This window comes from Patagioenas fasciata, chromosome 3, assembly GCF_037038585.1.
Source record: "Patagioenas fasciata isolate bPatFas1 chromosome 3, bPatFas1.hap1, whole genome shotgun sequence".
NCBI classification, from domain to species: domain Eukaryota; kingdom Metazoa; phylum Chordata; class Aves; order Columbiformes; family Columbidae; genus Patagioenas; species Patagioenas fasciata.
In genome coordinates, this window is record NC_092522.1 from 99,603,188 (window position 1) to 99,627,052 (window position 23,865).

The following is a 23,865-nucleotide window of genomic DNA, read 5'->3' on the forward strand; positions in this document are numbered from 1 at the left end:
GCAATGAACTGGATGAACAAATGTAGAAAAGTACTTTATAAAGTGGTTTATATACTTTGCAGGTTTCTTTTCTAAAGCTGTTTACTTTGAGTTCTTAATGTACCGTAATATTCATGAACTGTAGGAATGAGATTAATAAATTATGATCTCCAGTGCAAAACCACTAAATAGATAGCTAATCCCTGTCAAGAAGATTGCACAAAAGACTGACTGTGATATATAAATCTTTCCAACAACTGAATGCTTCATTTAGGGGGATTAGTGACCAATTGTCGCTCTAAGAAGATAGCTATTCGGTGACTTCACAGGAAATGAGCTTTGGTCTTATTTCCAGGCCATGACTTCCACAGAAACTGCTAGTGTAGCAATTAGGATCGTGCTGGCAGTCAAGCTGTAGGACCAGAATTTGAATGGGCTTGGAGCCCAAGTGTCTCCTCTCCTGTCGCTCCAGCCAGTGGAAGGATCTCAGGTGGCTCAGGCTGCCAGCTGCCGTGTCCCTTGTAGGGTCACTCTTGCCCTGGGCCAGGGGAAGCTTGTGCTGCTGTATGTGCTGCTGTATCTGCTGCTCACAAATCTGCCCTTAATGCCTGTCGCTGGCCCTCTGACACCTGCTGGTGCCAAGTTTACATGAACTTGGTGTGGCTTTGCTCAAAGATGCGTAACAAACTCCTCACGCCCTCCTTCTGTGCGAGCGGGTGCATTCCTTGCGCACACTGCAGGCGTGTGTATCTACAGCACTTCCAGCACACACGGCTGCTGCTCACAATGATTAACAACAGCACACAGTTGAGTCAGTTGTCAGTTTCTAATGTACTCCTGTATTTTCTTTCATCTCTTAGCTGGTAACTGAATTGTAAGATTAATTGATGGCACATTAAAGGGTTTATAGACATGGAAATGTGTTTTCACTGAATTAAAACTGAATTACAATGAGGTGGAAGCAGTTGGCGTTGGTTTCAAATAGGGGCACTGTATTTCTCACCTGCTATTACAACCACCGGTAGTTTCAGTGAGTTTCTTGTATGTAAGCCACCATGGTTTAAGATTATAAATTGGATGATTGGTGTGGTGTAGTTCGCAGTGAATTTCTGAGGCACTCTGCAGCATTTTTTTCCCAAGAGAGTGGTTATATATTTTATGTGGAGGCTGCATTTGGGTTTAGGACTAAAACGGAAGAACAAGCTTGATCTCCTTTTCTTCTTGCACCAGTGATTCTCTCCCAATGCCTTGCCCACAGTGCAGCAGCTTCAGTGGAGGTAATGGAGAGTGTTCTCTGCCTCTTTGTCCTCTGAAGCAGTCTCTGTACAGCAGAGATTTCCAAGGTGTGGCTGGTTGGATGCTGAGCATTTGTACTTGGATTTAAAGATAATTTAACATTGTGACCATCCGTGTCAGAGCCAGCAGCTTCTCTGCTCTGCAGTATCTCAATGCTCTTTTGTTCAGACGTGCCAGAGGTGGCCCGAGCTGGCAGCTGCCAGGCTGCACTCGGCGCTTGGCTTCAGGCGGCTCCCACACGCTCCTGGATCTTGGTTTTCTACCCCACTGTGTGGGGGTCAGAGGCACAGAACACTGGATCTGGGGATCCAAGCCGCTCAGCATGTCGCATTCATCACCACAGTGTTTGTACTTATTTTTGGATATTTACTTAGTATTTTAGTGTGGATTAAATGAATATGAATACAGTAGTTTTCCTCTTATTTGCATACACCTCTTATCTGTATGTTACATGCATTTTGAAATTTGAGGATTTCATTTTCGTGGCTTTGAAAGGAATCTTCCCATTTGGGGCGGATTTTAAATCAATACTCATTTCAGAAATGAGAAAGCAGGCAGGATAAGACACTGGAGTAGAGACGTTTCAGACGATATCTTGAGAACAAGAACTTTTTTCACAGAATCATATAATAGTTTGGGTTGGAAGGGCCCTTCAAAGGTCATCTAGTTAGTCCTATGTCTTTTTTGCTGCTTTTTTTCTAGCAAAAGGTTTTGAAATTTGGTAGTTTTGTTTTGCCATCAAAATATTTATAAAATTGAAACAAATATATTCACCACCTATAACCACAGTCAGAATGATGGAAACTCAAGCTATGCAGATATAAAAGTTCAACTACTTGTATTTCAGTTATGTACCATCAACTAATCTTACATGCTTGACTAATTAAAGAAGGTAGCATTTTTTCTTTCTTGATATGCACTGAAATATGCACAAAGAATGCTAAAATGTAGGTATCAAGCAGACTGTTACCCTGATTTTTTTGTTATTGTTTGACATTTGCATTACTTCAAATACTAACTGCTATAGAATGTTCAAAACTTCACATAATGAAAAACATCCATAGTGACTCAAACCAGTCTTTCAGCTTCACAGTGAATGCTATGATCTATTCTAAGCTGTGTGCTACCTAATACCAGACTTCATCTTCAGCAGAGACAATTGGAAAAAGCATCTTTTTTTTTTCTTTCTTTTTTTTTTTTTTCCCCTGCATAGGGAACACCAATTCAAGGAAGTAAACTCAGGATGCCAGGATATCTGTCAGGGAAGGGGTTCCACTCTGGAGAAGACAGTGGCATCCTGTCAACAGCAGCTACCAGAGTTAGAGCTCAGTTTGCAGGTGAGTGTCTTGACTTTAGAACTTGATCTACTGCTTACTTTGTTTTCCACCTGGGTAATTAGGGTCATGTTGGCGTGTGGGGGAGATGTCAGAAAAGTGGGAAGAAGTACAAGTCCTACTGTCTCCACAAGAGTGTACGTAATCAGGATAATGGTCCTCCTTTCACGTGGTTGCACAGCAGGTACGTTCAGCTCTGGATGTGCAAATTCATGACTGCAGCCTTCTTGACAATGGTCTTTCCAGTGTATCTGCATAAGAAACTAGAGAAGCAGCATTTACGTAAGAATAAAGGGTTCAGTTCTTCACAGTATTCAAGTTATGCTCAACTGTGATGGAGCAAAGGGGTCACTTTAATCATGAGTCATCCATTTCTTTTGGAAGAAGAACTGCAGGGAGCATCTGTAGGTGACCTGATTAATGGAATATATCATAGAGATTTTTGAAACAGTATATGCAAATAGGAAGTGGTGAAGCTGTGCTCTTCCAGGATGCTGAGGGCAGCTCTGTGTAAGGGAGAGGGCTGGGTGGTTAGAAGAGATCTCTGCTGGCTTTCCCTCAAACCTTTAGCTCTGCAGAGCATACTGGGCAGTACTGGAAAATCCTGTTCAAAGAGTACATGTCTCTTAATTATAGGTGATTTGAAAAATGAGCCACCTGAGATTTCAGTTTCAACTTGGTGTTCTTCACACTTACAGGGAACCAGATTTGTCAAGATCAAAGATATTCTATAAGTAATTGGAAAATTATGAAAAACCACATTAATGGTTTTCTGTTTAAGATTCTTTGTTGTGGCTTTTTCTTCATGGCACATTGTCTGGGCAGGCTTTCACTTCAGCAGCCTTGCCGAGAGCTCATTTGCTCAGGCCTGTGGAAGAATGTATATTCTTTCCTTGTTTACTTGAAGCTTTCAACTGTATGGTTTTGATTTTTAGAAAAAAGGGGTACACATTTAAAAACTGGGATATTCATTGGCATATCCAAGATACATATATTGAGAAATCCTGAATGCATGAAGAGGCCAGATACTGAATTCTTTTGATTACTAGCTGAGAAAATGGCAGGGGAAAGAGAGTCTCTGGCTGTTGGGTGCATATAGAATGCATGTCTAGTAAGTCACAAAAACTTACCAGGATAATACGTTTTTAATGATATGTGCTAGTGACAAATTAACTGAGTCTCATCGTTTGATCTCATATTCCCTTCTCTTTAGTGTGAGATATGTCATTGTCCAGCTTACCTGGCTGAGTCTAAAGTGTAATTTGTGCAATGAGGAATTTTTGGGGTTGCCAAAGACCTGGGAAGGAGCCGTACACCTTTTCTATCCTTAGCTTTAATATTGATGGATATCATTCCTCTTTCTAGAAACCAGAAAAACCCCAAGCAGACCTGGAAGCCGAGCAGGAAGCAAGGCTGGCAGCAGGTCAAGTAGCCGCCGAGGCAGTGATGCGTCTGACTTTGACATCTCAGAAATCCAGTCCGTGTGCTCAGATATGTCAGAGACTGTTCCTGCTACAAGCAGACCGACACCCCGAGCAGGTTCTCGGCCAGGATCAGCCAAGCCTTCTAAAATTCCAACTCCCCAGAGAAGGCCACTAGCCAGCAAATTGGACAAGTCCTTGAAGAGATAATATGATTGGCTCCGTAAAGGTCTTTTCCTTTTGCGTTAAGTATTTAAGTTCGTAAGATGTAAAATATTATGTAGAAATTATTGTGAAATATCGCAAGAGGTGGATTTTTAATTCTGCAGATGGCCTTATTTGTGTATTTGTCTTCTTATTTTATGTGTATAATTTTTGTCAGATTTGTTTTTGTTTATGCCATATCCTGTGAGAAGGGGGAAGAGTTTTAATGTAAACTAACAGTTGTACACAGTAATGTGTAGAAAGTACACTAAAAATAATTGCCGAATGTACAGTGTACTGAATGTACAGTAAGTCTCTGCAACCCGAATAAAATAGGCCTGTCACTATGTCATTAGTTAACAGTAAAGGATACCTCATGATTTTTCTTTAAAAAAGAAAAAGACAATACTAAAAAGCCAAAAGACACATTTACACACTTTGAGCTGACTAAACAAACACTAAAGTACGTACGTCAGAGCTACTAAGGAATACAAGCCCACGTTCACAGTACCCTTATTTATACAGCATCTCTCGGAGAACTCACAGTTAATTAAGCACTCGCCAGTAATACGATACTCCAATACCTTGCAGCGTCTCTGTGCCATTGCTTTCAATGAGGCCGGACACGTTCTGGATACCTGAACTATTATTCTGTAAGAATATCAGTATAAAGTGCATTCATGTAAATGTGAGGTTTTCTTTTGCTTGAGTGGATGGTAGCACTGTATCATTGAACTCATTTTGTATCAAAGCAATTTTGCTTGCAGAAAGCTCTGAAATAAACATGTCCCTTAACTTTATTTCTATTGTATTTCTTATTTCATAGGAACATAATTTCCTGCATTACATTTTAGAGTATGTATCATTTCAGTTGACCAGTAACTACCATAGGAATATAGGCTTTAATGTAATTTCCCATTATCAGCAATCAGATTTTGGTTAGCTACTGTATTTGTTTAATAAAACACCAAGTTGCACATATCAGATCATATGAAATTGTATGTAATTATTGTGTGTTGACAATTATTTCTGCCATATTGTATTGTGACATTTATATACTATATATCTCTAAGGCACAAGGAGTAATTTAGTTGCTCTTTTTGTCAGTGAAATATTTTTTCCATTCATGGATTCTTTGAAAGGATGAATAACAGCTGATTTTCAGTGGAGAAAGAATGCAGCTTCAAATAGGGGTGCTGTAGAATGGTTGGCTAGATGCTGTAGTAAGTAGTGACAGAATCTCTAGAAACTAAGAATGCTCTTTGATAATATCAGAAAGACTCGGGTAGAATTTGGCCAACATGGCAAATAGTCTAAAGCTGACTGTTCATATAGCAGGGAATGCTGCAGAGGAATTTTAGGGGAAGGCTGGCACATGGTTGGTCCCTTAGCTTGCTGAAGATGATGGAGGAGTTCAGCTGATGACATGCAGGTGACAGCGATTCCTGCGTTTGGTGCTAGCGCTTACTGGCAGCATTACTAAGGTGATGTTTTCTGAGTTATTACAAGAGCTTCCTGCAAACTCACAAGCTGACTCACACAATCAGCTCATAAGAAACAGAAAAACAAAATCAAAAGATCATTCAGTCACTCAAAATCCACTTGTGTCAGGCTTTCCTCCAACACGGAGCTGTGTGTTTGGGGGAAGCGGGGAAGGAAGGAGCAGTCCTGCAGCAGCTGGTTTGGGAACCCGTGCACACCTTCACTGAATCCTAAAGCACCAGGCTCTGCTGCACTGCTTTAGCTTCCCCTGCGTCACCTCTCCTGTTGCTGCTCTTCGTCCGGTGATTGCTTTCCTCAAATATTAAAATACACGATGACTTGAGCGCTTCCTGGAACCCCACAACACCCCTGGGTGAAGAGAAGCAGTCTGCAGTTACAGATGGTCTCTGAAGCAACTCGTCAGTAAAAGAAATGAGAAGGGTAGAATTCAGGCACTTGTGTGGATGTAGGAGGAGATGGTACCAAATGTGACATTCTTGGTTCATTTTGTAGCCACAGGACTGATGGAGAAGAGGTAGGAAGGGCAAATCTGCATCACTCTCTGCAGTCACAGTTCAGTTCCTTGTATCCCAAATGGACAGAGCAGCTCTTTCTGCATGAGGTGCTGGCACATACCTGAAGCACCTTGTGTGGATGTTGTGGTCTTAGCTTTAAATGTGTTTATAAGATTTCATAATTCTGCAACTTGATGAGATTTTCATGTTGCTACATTGTAACTTTACAGAGATACCAGAGCTGTGACCAGCTTCTGAGAAACCCAATGTCAGCTGAAAGAACACAAGGACAAAGTGGGCTTCTGTGGTTTGTTGGCTACTGCAGAACAGGGCGGGCAGGGACTGGAAAACCAGTGAAGCTCATCTGTGGGCTTGAGAGAACCGTCCAGTGTTGGAAACCCAAGTAATGGTAAATTAGATAGGGATAGGAATAGGAATTCTATTTAAAAGCCCAAATCTTTCTCAAGATACCTTACTTCATAACCCTCTTCCAAAGCTGATTTAACTGCCTTAGAAAGATACCAAGAATTCCTCAAACTGAGAGACTTTCCAAAATTCTGTTCCCTGTGCTACAAACATCATATTTAGAAAAGTCTGAAAATGAACATCTGGTTCTCTGAACTTCTGGGACCCAAGGACAAATTAGCAGAATTAGAAGGCATGTTGTGGACTTACCAGTAAGTTACAGGTATCTTAGTTTTAGTGAACAATTTTTGTAAAGAAAGAAGAGGTATTTGGTTTCCATCTTGCTGTAATTCCAAAATATTTCTTCTTTGATACCAGCATAAATGAGGAAGGATCAGCCCTATAATGAAATCCCCACCTTGCTCAGTCACATGAGTTTTTAAAGAATATCTTTGTCAGAAATGCATTTTCTCCCTTCCATTGTCCTCTTAAGGACAGGAGTTGATAATAAATTCTTCTGGTTTGTTGGACGAGTCGAGTCAGCCTTTTAGTGTGCCCTGGGCTCTTACACCTGCATATTCTGTGATTCTCCTCTGCAGTCACTGTTGTGACTACAGTAGCAGAGGTGATGGGGAAGGAAGAAGGGATGGAAAGCCTGACTGTGACAATCATATTCTTCAGTGAATAATGCATATTTAGCACTTAGAAAAACTGGTTTAGTTCTAGGCTCAATTTTGAGCTTTCTGCATTTCTGTTTTGCTGCCTTCAAAATGGGAAAATGTCCACAGAATTTACTGAAATCTGGAGATTAAATCGATAAGTGAAAAATGCACCATTAGAGGAGCTGGTGGTGCCCTGTGGCATAGGCAGCCTCGGCTTCTTCTGTTTAGATATATGGTGAGCCTCTTAATTGCATGCTAATATAATAAATTGCACTAATCCAGCTGCACCTGTGGCACATCGTGAAAGCAGAGGGATGAGGTTATATGCAATCTTAATTTTAAAATCAATGCATTTCATAAAAATAAACCCTGATGCAAGCAGCTATTCCATACCATAGCCTGCAGCGGCGTTTCAACCTGTAGACACCTGTGTCTACCATAGGACCAACAAGACTATCAACCCCCCACAGCTTGTGTGTGAGAGAGGGGCCGTAGAGCTCACAGGTGTCAGTCACAGTGCATGGCAAGAGGACACGTTGCTGAGCGCTTGTGTGATGTTCTGTAAATAACAACAGGGGTGGAAAATAAGCGTTACCTGGTTGCTGCATCCCGGTACAGCTGCTCTAACAGCTTCCAGGTGCTCCCACTCTCAGGCTGTGTGGTAGCATCTGAGCTCATCTAGGCTGGTGGTATTTAGCCAGATGTTTGCTCTGACGGCAGACCATAGTAGGATGTGGTGCTGTTAGGAGGTTTATATCTTTATGCAAGGTGAGTGGAATTTTGTACAACAAAGAAAAGGTGCTTTCCTAATGAAAATTGTTCTTTCTGCTGAATTTGAATAAGCTGTTTGCAGACATGGAGGTGGGAGAGATGGTTGGCTTGGTTGCTTGCTTTTTTTTCTAGTAGTGTTGGCAGGTTAAACGCAGGCAGGTTGTTAATCTCTGTAGAAAAATAAGTTATATATATTAAAAAGAAGAACACTGCAGAGGAAAAGGGAGCTCTTCAAAAATAATGGATGAGGCAGCAGCTTAAATTACATGTAACTTACATGAAAACACTTGGTGGCTGATACTGTTGAGGTATTTTTTATGCAGATTGAAGTCTTTCTGTTAAGACTTGTTCAGGGTCTGACTGTTGCAAATGTAGTGGTATCTGGCCTGGAGCTAAAAGAGTCTTGGAGGTTGTTGTTTCATAAATATATAGTTCTCCTGAACTGGAATTGTTCAAATAATCTGAATTGCAGCTCGGGGTGCTCAAAATGTGTTTCTGTATTTGAAGGCTGAAGAAAAGAGCGATGAAGGTGAATTGCGTAACTTAGTTGGCATCCTGGATGAGTACGTAGGAGAAAGTTAATTGATGTGTTCTTAGCACTCAGATGATTCAATATGAGTAAGAACCCCAAACCATAAATCAGGCCCTGTCAACATCTACAGTGGTTTTTGTTCCTTTGGGGGGAGGCAGCCAGGGTGATGATAGCTCTGTCCTGACAGGAAAAGCTGACTTGGAGCTTTTTGTTGGGGTCACAATGATCTTTCCAACATTTAGAAAAATATCCAACACCATCAATTTTTTTTTTTTTTCTTCTTTTTGGGGCTGTATCATAGCACTTCCAAGTCCTGTTTTATTGGCAGAGTAATAGGGACCTAGGGGACCTATGGAAGAGTTTGCACTGTCTGGGCTATTTTTAAAGGCAGTGCATTCACATGATAAAGAAATATCTCTGTATTCAAAAACCTGTGGTCAAAGTATAAGGCAGGGAACAAGTCAGTTCAAGCTGAGGATGAAAGAAGTAGGCTTGTAAGTACTGCAAATATTGAGCAACTCCACATTTGCTGATCAGAAGAGGAAGGGGTGTGTAGCTTCGCTTCTGGCAGCACTGATGTGAAGCTTTATGGACCAAATCAACAAAACAAGGCGGGCAGGAGTAGGTGGTGTTCACCAAAGGCCGCTATAGGAACTGAAAGGTGAAGTGGCTGGGCTGCTGCCTGGAGTCCTCTCATCTCATGTGAACATGAGAGGATTGAAAAGTGCCTAACTTAGATGCAACTTTTGCTTTAAAGTTACTGGGAAGCTCTGGGAAACTGCTGATCAGTTTGGTCTTCAAAAAATGATAGAAGCAATAATAAATGATATATTAGCGGAAACCTGAATAAATATACTATGGCAGAGTTGGCTTAGCTTCTGGGGGGAAGTCACGCCTTACAAGCTGCCTGGAATCCCTTGAAAGGATCTGTTAGTGTGGACAAAGGTTGAGATAGACCACATGGCTTTCCAAAAACATTCAGCAAGGTCTTTCACCACAAATTCTCAAGTAAGCATTTATGGGATCAAAAGAAAGGTCTTCATGAGGTTAAACAGCACTTCAAAAGCTCAGAGAGACAGTGTAGGAGAAGGTGGTCAGTTTTAACAGAAGAGATCTGCAGTGGAGCCCTTGACAGGTTTTAACACAAAGCTGCAAACGCTGGCTCAGAAGTTCCTGGAGCGCGCGTTGTTGGAAGGGTGCTCTGGAAAAAGCATCGCTGCGTTTCTGTGATTCATCGCGCCTCCTGGGAGGGAGGTGTGCATTGCTTTCCGCTGACGCTGAGGAGCCCGCAGCCACTCGCTCGGCCCTCAGCAAATAACCTTTGGGTGGCTTGTTTAAGCAGAATGAATCCCACCCCAAATTAATCAGTGTACTTCTAGCAAAGAGTAGCATAGGGTGGGATTTTCACAAATGCTTTGGGAGTTCTGCTGCTGATGGCTTTTTTCACTTACATGCACTAAATGTATTTTAGGGATATGCAAAGTATGGAGCATCATATAATTATCACAATTTCTAGTCACATTCAGGAAATGAAAACCATGTAGGACGGGTCGAGAATTCAGTCACATTATTCCTCTCAAATACTTTAGGAACTTCTGAGCATTCCTGGGATCCTTCAGCAGCAAAACCAGGTATGAGCAAGTGTGTTCCCCACTGTGTTGCTCCCAGTCACACATACCTGGGTTCTTCAGTCATTCCTCATAGTGGGAACTTTCAGAGATCCGTTGGCATCGGTGTAGATGAAGGCGTCTTTCATGGGACACTGGCGGACCTGGCACACACCAATATCCAAACCGCTTAAAAACATAAGTCATTGATAAGAATACCACAGTGGCATGTTTCTCTTCCTTGCAAGTGTCCTGTGGATCAGAGAAAGATAACAGAAAGGGATTTTCCAAAAAGACATGAGCTATTTGTTATTTCAGTGTGGTTGGTTTCTGTATTTTTTTCTTTTTGCATTCTAAATAAGCACAATAGAATGTGGCTGTGCATAAGTAGCTCTTTCTGGAATGAAGAAAAATGAAAATAATTGAGTGTTAAGTTCTGGGTGCGATGAATATTTACTGAAAATTGTGTATTTGAACAGCTCTCCATTTGGTCAGAAATTAATCCCGAGCACAGTTTGTTATATTGGAATGCAAGGGCAAAACATAGGCATACAATTTGAACTGAATTTAATTTATTCTGTAAAAATACAACGAGATGCAGTAAACAAACCACAAATAAAATAAGCAAGCCTAACACCTCTTTCAAAAGGAAGGCAAAACACTAGCAGTGAATGCTGTTTTCACGCATATTGTTTTGGTTTTTTTCCTCGCAGAGTACATTTGCAAATACTTGGTGCAGTTGTCTTGACCTGCGCAGCAGCTCTGCAGCATTTCTTATTAAAACGAGCAAACTGAATTTTCCAGGCGGCGCGGGTGGCCCTGTGACAAAAGCCGAGGCGCTGCTTCCCGCGGCCAGATGGCGAGCGAGGAGGGGCCGGGAGCCGCGGCCCCTGACCTCGGGCTGAACCCCCGGCACGGAGCGGGGGCGCTGGGCCCCGCGCAGGCACAGCCGCCTTCTGGCAGCGCGGGGACGGAGGCGGCCGGGCGGGAGCCGACGGCTCGGTGTTGCCCGCGATGCTCGGGAAGATCGTCAGCCTGGCCGCCGTGTTTTCAGATACTGGAAAGCCTTGGTAACTCTGCTGAGACGGTCACTCAGCCAACACTGACTTCTCCAAGTGTTTTCTTCTTAAACACACACACTGCATTTACCTGGGAGATGAAATGGCAATAATCAATCTTTAGTCTGTTATCTCCACACACTTCAGGGGTTTTTTCCCCTCTTTTTTTTTCTTTTCTTTTTTCTTCCCAGTTTATAAGGACTTATTTAATCTTTCCAGATTTTTGAGGAGGGTTCTGTTCTTAATGATGCAGAAAACTAATGTAGCTCTCACTAAAGGAAAAGCTCTTCTTAATTACTGATGGAAACTTCAGCCCCCAAATGGGCACTTAGTATTTGTTAGCTATAAAGTTCTCCATGCAAGAGATCTCCTCCTCCCCTTTGAGCTCTCCCTCTGTTTCCAGTGAGGTGTGTTGGACTCTCCCAAAGCATTGCTGTGACCTCATCCAGTCAAATAACCCTGGCTAGTACTAGCCCAGGTCCTCTGTAGCCTGTGGAGGCACAGGGTCATCAGGCCACAGCCACCACCCTCTCTTCTCGTGGCAGGAGCAATCCAGTGGTGTCAGCATGGGGAGAAAGAGGCCTTATTTACCCCAGCCAGACCATGCTGGTGCTGGGAGCTTCTGCACGTGTTGGACTTGTCCTCTTTCTCATGCCAGATGGCTTCAGCAGGCTCAGGGCTGGATGCTCTCAGTTGGTCACTGTATCATGAAGTGCTGGTGATGTACAGAGCAGGAATTGCCCAAGTACTTTCCATAGTCTGCAATTGAATAGCTCTTTACTTAGTCAGGACTAAGTTATCGGTATCAACGTTGCCTGTTAGCTGCTCTGGTGTCTCCTCTTCAGCAGGAATCTGAGCATCTTGTCTTTGTGTCCTCCTCTGTGGCTTTTGGAAAGAGTGGCAGGTGGGAATCTGGGAAACCTTCTTTTCTGAAGGTGCGCACGTGCAAATGTGTATAGAATCCATAGCTCCAAACCACGGGAGGTGACAGTGGGACCATGCCACCACCTGTATGTCCTGCTGGTCCATGGAGGTGAACCAGGATTCATGCTACTCACTGCAGCACGTGAGTACCTTGTAGGAGTAATGAAGTAGTGGGACTCAGACCCACAAGAGACAGGTTGTTGTTTCTTTCACCTGAAGGGCAGGACTTTGTGTCTGGTGGAGAGTTGCAACTGGGTCACATTTCTTTATTCATAAAGCTCCATGACTTTTATGTCGGAATGACTGTTGAAGATGTATTCATTTCTTCTCCTAATGAAAGGTAGTAAGTTTTTCATTTACTTTTAGGATATGGCTGAACTTCAGAATTAATGCCTCTAAAGACTGTCTTTGAGAAAGATAAATATTTCTCTTTTTGTAGAAAATGCCATTGTGTTGGAAGGGGCAGAATGGTCTCCTGTGGCTTTATTAGCCATGATTTGAGTTTAACTAGTTTCGGTAGAAAAGACAGGTAGAAAATGCAGACCCATTCCTTTGTTTTCTTAACTTATTCTCTGGTTTGTGTTGTTCTTGTCTAGTGAAACACTACTAGGAGTCAGGAATTTCCTAAATAACAACGCAAACTAAAAAAGGGGATTACCAGCTGGAATTGAGTTTTCAATCAAAATGACAGAGATTAAGGCATCTTTTCCTTTCTTGGATATATGTCCTGCTGCGTACAGGAATGTCTTTCTAAATTATGTCTTTGTGTATTAGTAGTCAGACTCTGGCCCTGAATGCTGTGTTATTAAACTCTAGGGTATAAGATGTGGTCTCCAACTCTACATAAATAAGAGCAAGTGTTTTAAAGTGAGTACTGAAATGATGTTGAGGGAGTTTGAGCTCAAGCACAGTGATGTCATTTGACCATTAAAAAAGAACAGCTCTGAAAAAATAGATAATTGTGCAATAATTATGTACGGTATGATTGTTGAAGTACTGAAAAAGTTTAGAAGCACCTTTTGGATGGACAATATTTTTAGCAGCTGTGTTAACATCAAGAGATGATTTGGAGAGTTCTGTTTTGGGGGTTGGTGGTGGTTTTTTGTGGCTAAGTACCCATCTACGAGCTTACCAGACTGAGGTCTTTTGCAGTCGAACACAAAGAAGTATACATGCTTGAGAAGGTAGACATAGAGATAAAATCAGTTGGATTAAAATCCAAGAGGAGAAGACACAATTTTGTTGTTGTAATATCAACTTGCAAGGAAACATTTTTGCCATAAATTGTACTGTGTAAACTCACATGTGTAGTCTCAGGCTGGAGCACCAGCTGTGTCTGTCACTGGAGAGATCTAATTAACAATGCATGTCAGAGAAAATTATGGCCTAATTTATTCATACCTCTTGGAATAGCAGAAATAAGGCTGAAATCCATGTGCCTATAAACAAAAGGGTTTGTCCTAGTGTGTGTCCTGTCCAAGGGTGCAATATCACAGTGATAAAATACCATGAAGATGGACGACAAAGAAAAAGCAAATTAAAGCATGCTGCCTAATTAAATTCTGAAATAAGTGTGCAATTAAAGCAAAAATAACCGTCAGAACTTGCAAGTTAAAGCGTGAGCAGCAAGTCCTGCAGTACAAAACCGTCTTCCTGGCACTTAAGCATTTGGGTGGGGGTGGGGTTGCGTTTGGGATTGACTTGATAAAGCTTGGGGAAAGATGGCTAAAAATCAAGTTCCAGTGTCTAACTGTGTTTTCTGTCAAGGGTTTTGTTGTTGTTGTTGTTGTTAGTTAGTCTTTCAGGAGGGGAGACCGTCCAAAAGAAAACAAGGAGCCTCAGATTTAATGTCATATCTTGCAGCAGCTATTCTTTGGCAGGGCTCTATGCTGGCAATAAAACAGAAGATGAACAGGGCTTCTTCAAGCCGATAAAACCTCCGGAGAGCCTTTACTCAGAGAGTCATTGCAAAGTGGTGTAAAGAAGCAAGCCAGCATTTCAAGCTGGATGGTATTGGGGCATTTCTTGAGCTGGTATTTTTTGGCGCAGTTCTGTGAGACACCAGTATAAAGCACTTGTGTTGCTAATCATTCTGTAGTTAAAAAATAAAAAGTCAAATTACTGGAAATATGAAGAATACCTTATGTGATAGTTTCCCGGTTAGTCTTGGTTTGCCTCAGAAATACTTCGGTGATGTTATGCTTCCAATAAACAGTAATATAACAGAACACATGCTATTTTCAGCATTTGTGATGGTGACTCTCGTCTCAAAGCTCTCACTCTTTGTTGTCTGAGCTGGTGAAGTGGTTACGGCACTCTGCCAGCACCTTTCCTCTCTCACTGAACTGAAGGCTGCGATGACTAGTGGAGCTGGAAAAATAGAGATGGCATTTCTTGTTCATAGGGAGTTGGTTTTCTTGTTCTTGGATTTCATGGTTCTGGGTGGAAAAATTATAATGACCATTTGGTACTTTTGTTCCCTATGCTGAGTGAAACTAAGAAATGAAGTGCAATGTGAGAATGCTGAGGGAGCAATGTGAAAGGCTGAGGGAGCTGGGGCTCTTTAGCTTGGAGGAGACTGAGGGGCGACCTCATTAATGTTTACAGATATATAAAGGGTGAGTATCATGAGGATGGAGCCAGGCTCTTCTCAGTGACAACCAATGATAGCACAAGGGGTAATGGGTTCAAACTGGAACACAAGAGGTTCCACTTAAATTTGAGAAGAAACTTCTTCTCAGTGAGGGTGACAGAGCACTGGAACAGGCTGCCCAGGGGGGTTGTGGAGTCTCCTTCTCTGGAGACATTCAAAACCCACCTGGACACCTCCCTGTGTAACCTCATCTAGGTGTTCCTGCTCTGGCAGGGGGATTGGACTGGATGATCTTTTGAGGTCCCTTCCAATCCCTGACATTCTGTGATTCTGTGATGCAAAAGTCAATGTATGCAAGTACTTTGAAAACTCTCAAGTAGAGGCAGGTTGGCTTTAATCCTCAATGGTTTGCCTCAGGGTATTTTTTCCTGTTCATACATATCTTTTCCTAGCATATCACAAAGTTCACCTGGAGAATGGAATTCAAAATGTACTGAAACGCTTTCCCCTCACCCCTCTTTTTCCAGAGGCCAATAGATGGTTGATTTAGAAAGGGATAAGTATTCTGTGTACTTCCAAACTTTCTCTTATGCTAGAGATAACATGTTATCTAAGTTTTGCTCCAAAGAGATTATTAAAATTAAAAAGGGGATGAGACGGAGAGCAGAAAAACACCTCTTGGTGAAGTTAGAATTGGTCTGAACAATGTGCCCCAGAGAGAGCTAAGATGCATTTGAGCATTTCCTAAAGGTAACATGTACCAAAACAGCCTGCAGGGCAGAAGTGTTCAGTCCTTGTAGGAAGTGTTCTAGATACAAAATTGTGGTTATGGTGGCACTTCTGGTCCCTTATTCCAGTATCTGTCACCTCTGCAGAGTGCCAGTTGGCTCTGACCCCTCCACAACCAGGACAGATAGAGGGTGGAAGGAAGGGAAGCAGGAATATGCCAGCTTTGCAAACAGGAAACAGAGAAGCGGATTGAGCAATTTGGCTGGGAATATTCAGGAAATTTGCTGGCATATCAAGAAAGTGGTTTGGCACACACTAATCTTCATCTAGTCCTCGACCTGAAAAGAACATCCCTCTCTTTCAAGCACGTTGTTATTTAATTATGTCTCTTTAGGAACCTAAATTTAATCCTCCTTGTCTGAAAAGACATTCTGGGTTATCTGGAAATTTAAATTATGATTAATTTTAAAAATAGTTAAATGCCAGTGTTTACTCATAGATAATTTGATAGAGAAGGTGTCAGGTGTGCTAGGTACAAATGTAAGAGTCAAGCAATTGCACTACGCTGTGCCCATTGAGGGTTTCTGGTAGGGAACCCAGGCTAGAGGTAATACAAACATAAATATTAGTTTCTTTCAGCTTGGGACTCTGGAATGTTTCTGTTTTAATAGTGCTCTGCTAAAATCAAAACACTGAATCTTTCCCAGCAAAGATAAAAATAGAAAGTAGGCACCCTCCTTCTTATACAGAAAGATAAACTGCAAAACGAGATTGTTCACAAAATGAAAAAAATCCAACAAGAAGACACTGACATTTTACTTGTATCTCAGAGCTGCTGCACTTCTGTAATAAGCAGCTGTTATTTCTCCTTCATTTTCCCATGTAATTGATTTATTCTCGTGACTGAGAATGGCATGATGCAGGACAAACAAGACAAATGGCCTTTCTGCACAGTGGTCCCACCATGCCTCTGGCGGGTCATCTTAAAGCCACAGTGGCCTCAGCACCTTTGGGGCTGTGCAAACCGTGCCAGGAGAGTCCACCAGGAAGACAGGTCGAAACGTACTTCTGCTCCTGTTACAATCCACATCGTGTTTATTTAGGTCTGGAACTTGCTCTGCAGATGACACAAACTGATACAGCAAAAGGCTGCACTGCTGTTCAGAGGGATCTCAGTGGGCTGGAGAAATGGCAGGCAGGAACCTCGTGATGTTCACAGAAGGGAAGCACAAAGTCCTGCACCTGGGAAGGAGCAGCCCTGAGCACCAGGACAGGCTGGGGACCCACCAGCTGGGAAGAGCTTTGCAGAAAAGGCCCTCGGGGTCCTGGTGGACATCAAGGTGACCATGAACCAGCAATATGCCCTTGTGGCAAAGGCGGCCAACAGCACTCTGGCCTGCATTAGCAAAAGCATTGCCAGCAGGCTGAAAGAGGATCCTTCTCTGCTCAGCTCTGGTGAGGCCACATCTAGGGTGCTGTATGTAGTTCTGGGTTCCCCACTACAAGACATGGACATACTGGAGGGAACTCAGCAAAGAGTCACAATGATGAAGGTACTGGAGCATTTTACATAGAAAGACAGACAGTGAACTGTTTATCTTGGAGGAGGTAATATTATTGGAGGAGATACAGGAGTAAAGAAGTTGGAAGTAGACTCTTCTCAGCGGTATCCTGTGAAAGGAGAAATGGCAATGGCCCCAAGGTGAAACACAGGAAGAATACTTAGAAAAGACCTTTTGCTGTGAAGGCGATTGAATGCTGGAACAGGTTGCCTAGACAAGCTGTAGAGTTGCCATCCTTGGAGACATCCAAAACCTGACTGGACGTAGTCCTGAGTGGCATGCTTTGGCCACTCTCTGAGCAAGGGGATTGGACTGAATGGTCTCCAGAGGTCCCTTCAAACCTTGACAGTTCTTGAATTCTGTGACTGATACCCTCATCCTTGGAACACACAAAATCATACTCTTGATGGTATTTGATATTTACAGTACTACTGAATCCGGGAGCATCAACCACAACTATGGCTCCCAAGGAGTTGTCAATACGGGTAGGCAAAGCTTTAGACCATGAAAAAGAGGGGAAAGAAGTTGATTTGGTGGAGGCAAACTGCAAGCCATATCTTCCTCATTCCCTGCACAGAGCTCTATTCACAAGCCTCGACCCCCTTCCCCTCCTTCTTTTTTTTTTTTACCCCCAAGTATGCTCTGGATTTTGTTTCAAGGTCTGCATGGGTAACGCATGAGACATGAATGCACAGATCTCGCTTGTTATACTAACACTGAATATACTTCTGAACCAAGTTTGCCCTCTATTCAGCACTTTGGGGAAACAGAGGTACATTCATTCTGCGAGAACCTCTTCAAAGATCTATTCACAGCCACTCATGGGAAGTGCTACATCTCTGGGCATGTGGGAGAGAAAAAGCACTTTAATTGAATGCATGAGTAACTGACTGGCTGCCTGATTGTGACTGGCCTCTGTATGAGGCCAAGGTTGCACGTGGTCTGCTGGGAGCATGAAACCACTGCTGGGCCACCCCATTTTCTTCTCTATGAGCTTCCCAGTAGACTGGGCACTGCGGAATGAAAACAAATCTCTGCCTGCTCTTTCAGGACAGCCACGAGAGCTGAAAGCTCAGCCTCGTGCAATATAGAGCAGTTGATATTCGAAAGGACCTCTCTATGTACAGAGGAACTGTAGGTACCCAAACAGAGCTGAATTTTTTTTTAGATTTGTATAGGAAAGTGAAGTTCCTGAAATACTGGGAATTCAGATTAGTCTGGGGCACAAAACTACTGTGAAAGGGAAGGGACAGTTTCACAGTTTTATGCAGCATTCTTTTTGACTGTTTGTCTCCATAGGTACCAGCATACCCTTTGGTCTCTTTGTTTGAAATGGACAGGTGTGCTCAAGAGCAAAGTTTGGCTTTAGTTTCCCTACAGTGCTGGGCGATATTATTCTGCTCTGTAATACATATGCATGACTCTTGCTCTGTAGATGTGAAAGAAGTCACAAGTCAATCTTGAATTTTAAATATGGGCTTCAGTTTCACTCACTTTGCTTGTTTGCTGCAGAATACGTTTCGTTTTCTCTTTTGCCATTATTAAAAGGTGATCTACTCATGCTTTCCTAGAAGAAACCCTGATGAGTCATGACTAATAACACAAAGCATCCATAAAGAAGGTTAAACAGGATGGGCAAAAGCATTAGAGTACCCAGTGATGCACTTATGCTGCTCATGTAAAATACACAAATCTGCTTCAGGAGATTTGATAAACATTGATTTTGCTTGTAGTGAGCAAAGGATAAAAAAGCAGCTCCCCCCCTTCTTTTTCTGCAAAATGAAAGGAACTGATGTAATTGTTCTAAATTCAGTACAATGAAGTGCTATCGGACCAGCGCCAGCAGTGTATTTCCTGCCAGTGTCTGCTCCTCCAATCAGTTTAATTATGAGCAATTGTTTGGGTTGTGCTGCGAAGAAATATTAGAGAATGGAAAAAAAGAACATACTTCAGGTCCTTATTTTGCAACTGATTCATGGTTTGGCAGAAACCATTAACTAGATTTTATGCTTTACAACACTGCAATAGTATCAGTGAGGATCAACCATGCCATATAAGCACATACAGCACAAATCCACCATTTATTTTGACAAGGTTCTAGTTGAAGCGTTTGAAAAATGCTGAAATAACATCAGCTATTGACTAAAGTTTTTGGTTAATCATGTGCCTGCTTTTATCCAAAGGATCTAAGCAAGCTATGAAAAATTTGGCAATTGCTAATGCCTTCTATGTTTATCTGTCATGTCAGATTTTGGTGATGATTTTTCTTTGCTTGACACACGTTTTGTGTCTTGCTGCTACATGCAGAGACAATTTGTAATCCTAGATTGGTTCTTTTGGAGGGGCAGACTGGAGGAAGATGGCTCTTTCCCCAGCTTACAGCATCCTCCTGACAGTTTGCTTTCCTTGGGATGCCCACAACCTAACTGAGCCAATTGGATTGCTCGGGGGGTAAATCCTGATTGAAGTGTCCCTCAGCTTCTGTGGAACGGTTTCAATGCAGACTAGATAGGGCAGCTATTGGGCAGTGCTTCCATGCTGAATGGTCAGAGTGTGGAGTTCTTGCAGGATAAAACCCCAAATGACGGTTATTGCTGCTCGGCAGCCTGATCAGTCCCCAGGACAAGAGCCAGCTGGGCATGGTGCTTCATTTTGGAGGGGCGAAGGTCTTCACGTTGCTGAGGCTTATGTAGCCACCCTTGGTGTCATTCCTCTGTGAGCAGATGATTTTAGATTTCAGGCACTGTCAGATAATATTTATCAGCAAACTGGCAAAAAAAGAATCCCTTGGAACACAGAAAATGAAGAATTTATAACACCTGTGGCAAGTGTTAGTTTTCAGGAGTTCATGCCTGGATCTGATATATGACATGCTACAACAGCATGCTCCCTCCAGGAATGTAACATAAACTAGCCTGATCTGGACCCTGTTCCAGCAGAAAACAAAACTTGCGCTTGTTTTCACATTTGCTAATAAAAAATGTTGGGTTTTTTTCCACTCTAGTGCGACTTGCGTATACTCCTATGTTTTCTGATACCAGAATGAATCTTGGATAACTAACACGTTTCTCCTTGCACCATGTAATATGGGATTAAAGCAAATAAATTGGGTAAATGCTGCAGGTGGCATTGTATATCCCTGCCAGATTCTGCTGTCTGTACATTAAGTGTGTTTCTTAGATGTAGTTTCAGCCTGCAAAGTTCAAGGGGTACAAGGATCCAGCTGTTTGTAAAAACAAAGGGATCCAGCTGCAAATCATCCAAGACTTGGGCTGCTCTGAATCTTGTTAAAATGTGAGCAATGGTAATTTCTGCCAATGAAATTCTGAATTTCAACAGAGTTCAGAAATAATAGTTAGAGGAACTGAAGTTCTGTGTTTGGATCCTACATTTAGTACTTTTGTTTATCTGTTTAGCCTGAAGATAATTTAAAATAGAAGAGAATGTATTTTGCTTGACGGGGTGCTGCACTGTGGTTGCCTAAGTGTGGCTGGGAAAAACATTTTGCATTAGGAAGCCGTGTTTCCTGTGAATAAGAAATCCTTCCCTTGTAGAGCCGTTACAGAAGGAACAGTGATGTGTTTGCTGTAGGGAACAGAGACTGGGGAAACAAAACTGATGTTTGGAAAAGTAAGATCAAAAGCATAATGGGAGATAAGGAGATAAGACCATGTGATTTGTTGTAGATGTTACCAGGGAAGAGCAGAGATTAAAATCACACTATCCTAGATCAATTTAATAGAATAAAACCATGAAAAAAGGATTTTATTCTAGCCACTGACATAGCTAATGAATAATGGCAGAGGTGGGTCTCGTAAAGAAATTTCCATTACCAGTGATGTTTTTAAACATTGTATTTTGACAACTGTCTAAAAATAAGATTAGTTATGTTGCCAGATTTATAACTGTTTTTATTTTTTCCAACTGTATTCTTAGAGTTACCCAGGAAAACGTTGTTGATTTGAGAGCACGGCTGTGATCTGCTCTGCCACCGTCACCTTCTTCTGCTGTACCCCCAGAAATGGTACAAGTAAGAACAGAATTTATCTGAGTCTTCCACCAGCCTCATTATACAGCTTAACATCACTTGCTGATCGTAAGCTTTCTGCCTCATGGAAAACTGTCCTCCTGAAATCCTCTGACTGTTCAGCATTGAACCTCATCTTTTCGCTGTACTGCCTTGTCACTGAGTTATGTGATATCCTCACACCTCTTTGCTTTCGTTTGTGGTAAGCTGCTTCTTTTTCTCTACCGTTTATGAGTATATTGAAAGGCACGGTCCCCTGCAGGAACATAACCTCCACTGTGAAAGTGGTATTTTATTTCTATTAATATTTAAAGTAGACAAAAGTCTGGAGACATGCTGATAATTTCTCTTGCTCTTCTCCTGTGCCTTTTTCCTTGCAGTGCTCTCAGCAGTCACCCAGCGAGTGAGACCCCTTGCCAAACATGGTCTTCCTACAAGGGCGTCTCCGTTAGACACCCATGCAGCAGAAAGCAGCCACCTTTACAGGCCTCCACAGGCTGGTCCTTTCCACCCAGTCTATTTGCCTGAAGTGAGCAAGATTTAAGCTCCAGGGAGCTGTGGCTCTGGCTGTGCCTGGCCAGCTTGTACAGCCCAAAAGGAAGATTAATCGAATGGAGCTGGCAGCATTAGCTGCCGCTCAGATGCAAACTAATATCTCTGTGCAGCCCGTTGGCCTTACAATATAAAATCAAAAGCTTCTCTGTTTTCATATCCTGCCTCTGACACCAGCCAACAGCAGATGCTTTGGCTAATGATGTTTGTACCCAGACCATCTTGCTGGGAGTCACCCCCTGGTATTGCTAAAAATGACAGTTTACTCTGCAGTACATATATGACCTCAAACTTTAGACCCACAGAAAAACAAAACAACGCTACACAGTATATTACACAGCAGTGTAAGAAAGCTTCTGCGTACTGCTCTAATAGAAATTATCTCAAGCTGACACCAATTGCAAATTATCTGGTTTTGGTTTTTTTTTCCCTCAAAAATAGTTTGTGTAGAGCCCTTAAAGTCCTCTTCACGGACCTCTCAATTCATCTCTCACCTCGGGCTGTTGGTTGGAATGTAAACTCTGCAAGAAGGATTGGCTTCACAGTTTCTGGGTATTTTTAGTGTTCTGAAATCTTCTGGTTTTATAATACTTCTTTGTTGGTCAGGCTACTTTACCCTGCAAATCTATAAATAAAGACCAAAAACTTTTTAGGTCTCTCAAGTGTTCTTATCAGAAAAAATATGTATTACTACATGAATAGTAAAAACACAGTTCATTCTTTTTCTAATTATAGAGCAATTTTCCACAGCCTGAGCAATGGAAATACTTGTCTGAAGGAAACTTATGGTTCTGCTTTTGGGGATAACTGGCTTTGGATTCAAATTCAGCTTCTGCCATCTGGTTAATTTTTCTGATTTGCCTCATGAGAGGAGTTCTCCTTTTGTTTGCAACCTGCTGTCTAGCTGAATATGTGAAAAATGTGAAGATGGACAGTTTTATGGGATTACTAACAAAGTCTGTTTCTAACCAGGAATTTTCTTCACAAATGTGGCTTTAATTTTGTTTTTTTTTCTTACATCTATTTTTTAAGTTCATGCCTTCTCTCTCTACTGACTTACCTTGTTCTGGGATGGTTCCTGTCTAAACTGGAAAAGCTCCAGCATTACAAAATATAATTGCTATACTTTCTAAGTGCTAAGTGGAGATGAAAGTACTCTAAGTAGTCCTTAGCAGTCCAAAATGGTCATGGTTATCTTCTGTTATTTATTTTGGCTCTATTCAAAGATGCTAAAGGTAATCCTGCCCTGCCTGGGTATGGTGTGGTTATTCCATGGATTGTCCAGCAGTGTTGGCTTGTCTATGTGGATATGACAGCCGGTGGGCAATCCAGCTTTTCTGCCAGAAGCATCTTCTAAGCACAAATCCAATGGGCATGCAGACAAACCTGAGAAATCTGCCTCTTTGATAGACTCCCACTTTTTTCTTGACATCCAAAGAACTGAGATAAAATTGCCACAGCAGCCTCTGCACCAAGAAAACAGTCTTGTGATGGTGGCGGGTCATGACCACTGACTGCTGGGACTGCTCTGTCCTCTCTGCTGGAATCAGATCACAGTGTTGTTGGACTGAGGATCTGAAACCAGTCTGCTCCTGGGGTTAGAAAAGAAATAACAGAGCTCAAGGGAAATAAAGTTTGTACTCTACAAGTTTCAATGGCTGATTATTAATTATTGGCCACTACAAAGTCTAGAAAAATGGTACCTATTTAGCTCTGCTGTGTGTTCAGTAAATGACCTAATGCTGTGCTATTTCTGCAGTCATCCTGCTGCTGTTTCTAATGATATTGTATGGGAAGTCATTTTTCTACCACAGGTGCCACAGATACTCTGCTAAACATTAATTAGGTACTGATTACTGTTAAAAACAATGCAGAGTACTGGGAATAAGGAAGGAGGTAGGATACTCCTAGGACCTTGGAGATTTCTCTGCCATATCTACCTCATGCCGAAGAAGAATTCTTCCATGTAGGAATTTAAAAGTAAGTGGCATGAAACTAGGCTATAAAAAACCCCAAAAATATCTGGAAAGCTAATAGATATATATGTATATATATATATATATAAAATATGCCCAGTAGCCTGTTTGAAGCAGAAAATACCCTGTTGAAGCTGTCCTTTAGAAAAACTGCAATTTAGGCTGTGCAGCAGGGTGGGTTGTAGAAAAGAGTAACTACTGTGAATGACCACGAAGGGCAGAGAGTAGCAAAAAAC

At 42.1% G+C, this 23,865-nt stretch overlaps 1 protein-coding gene across 33 annotated transcripts in view; it reads left to right on the plus strand.

Annotated features, from left to right (window-relative positions):
* Positions 1–5,034, plus strand: part of DST (dystonin) — a 307,103-nt gene extending 302,069 nt beyond the window's left edge. For all 33 annotated transcript variants that reach the window (XM_071806938.1, XM_071806947.1, XM_071806950.1 and 30 more), the window contains 2 exons: positions 2,489–2,612; positions 3,975–5,034. In XM_071806938.1, the coding sequence (XP_071663039.1) occupies positions 2,489–2,612; positions 3,975–4,240 (390 nt within the window). In that variant the 3' untranslated portion in view covers positions 4,241–5,034. The remainder of the gene's footprint in view (positions 1–2,488; positions 2,613–3,974) is intronic.
* The last annotated feature ends 18,831 nt before the right edge of the window (positions 5,035–23,865 follow it).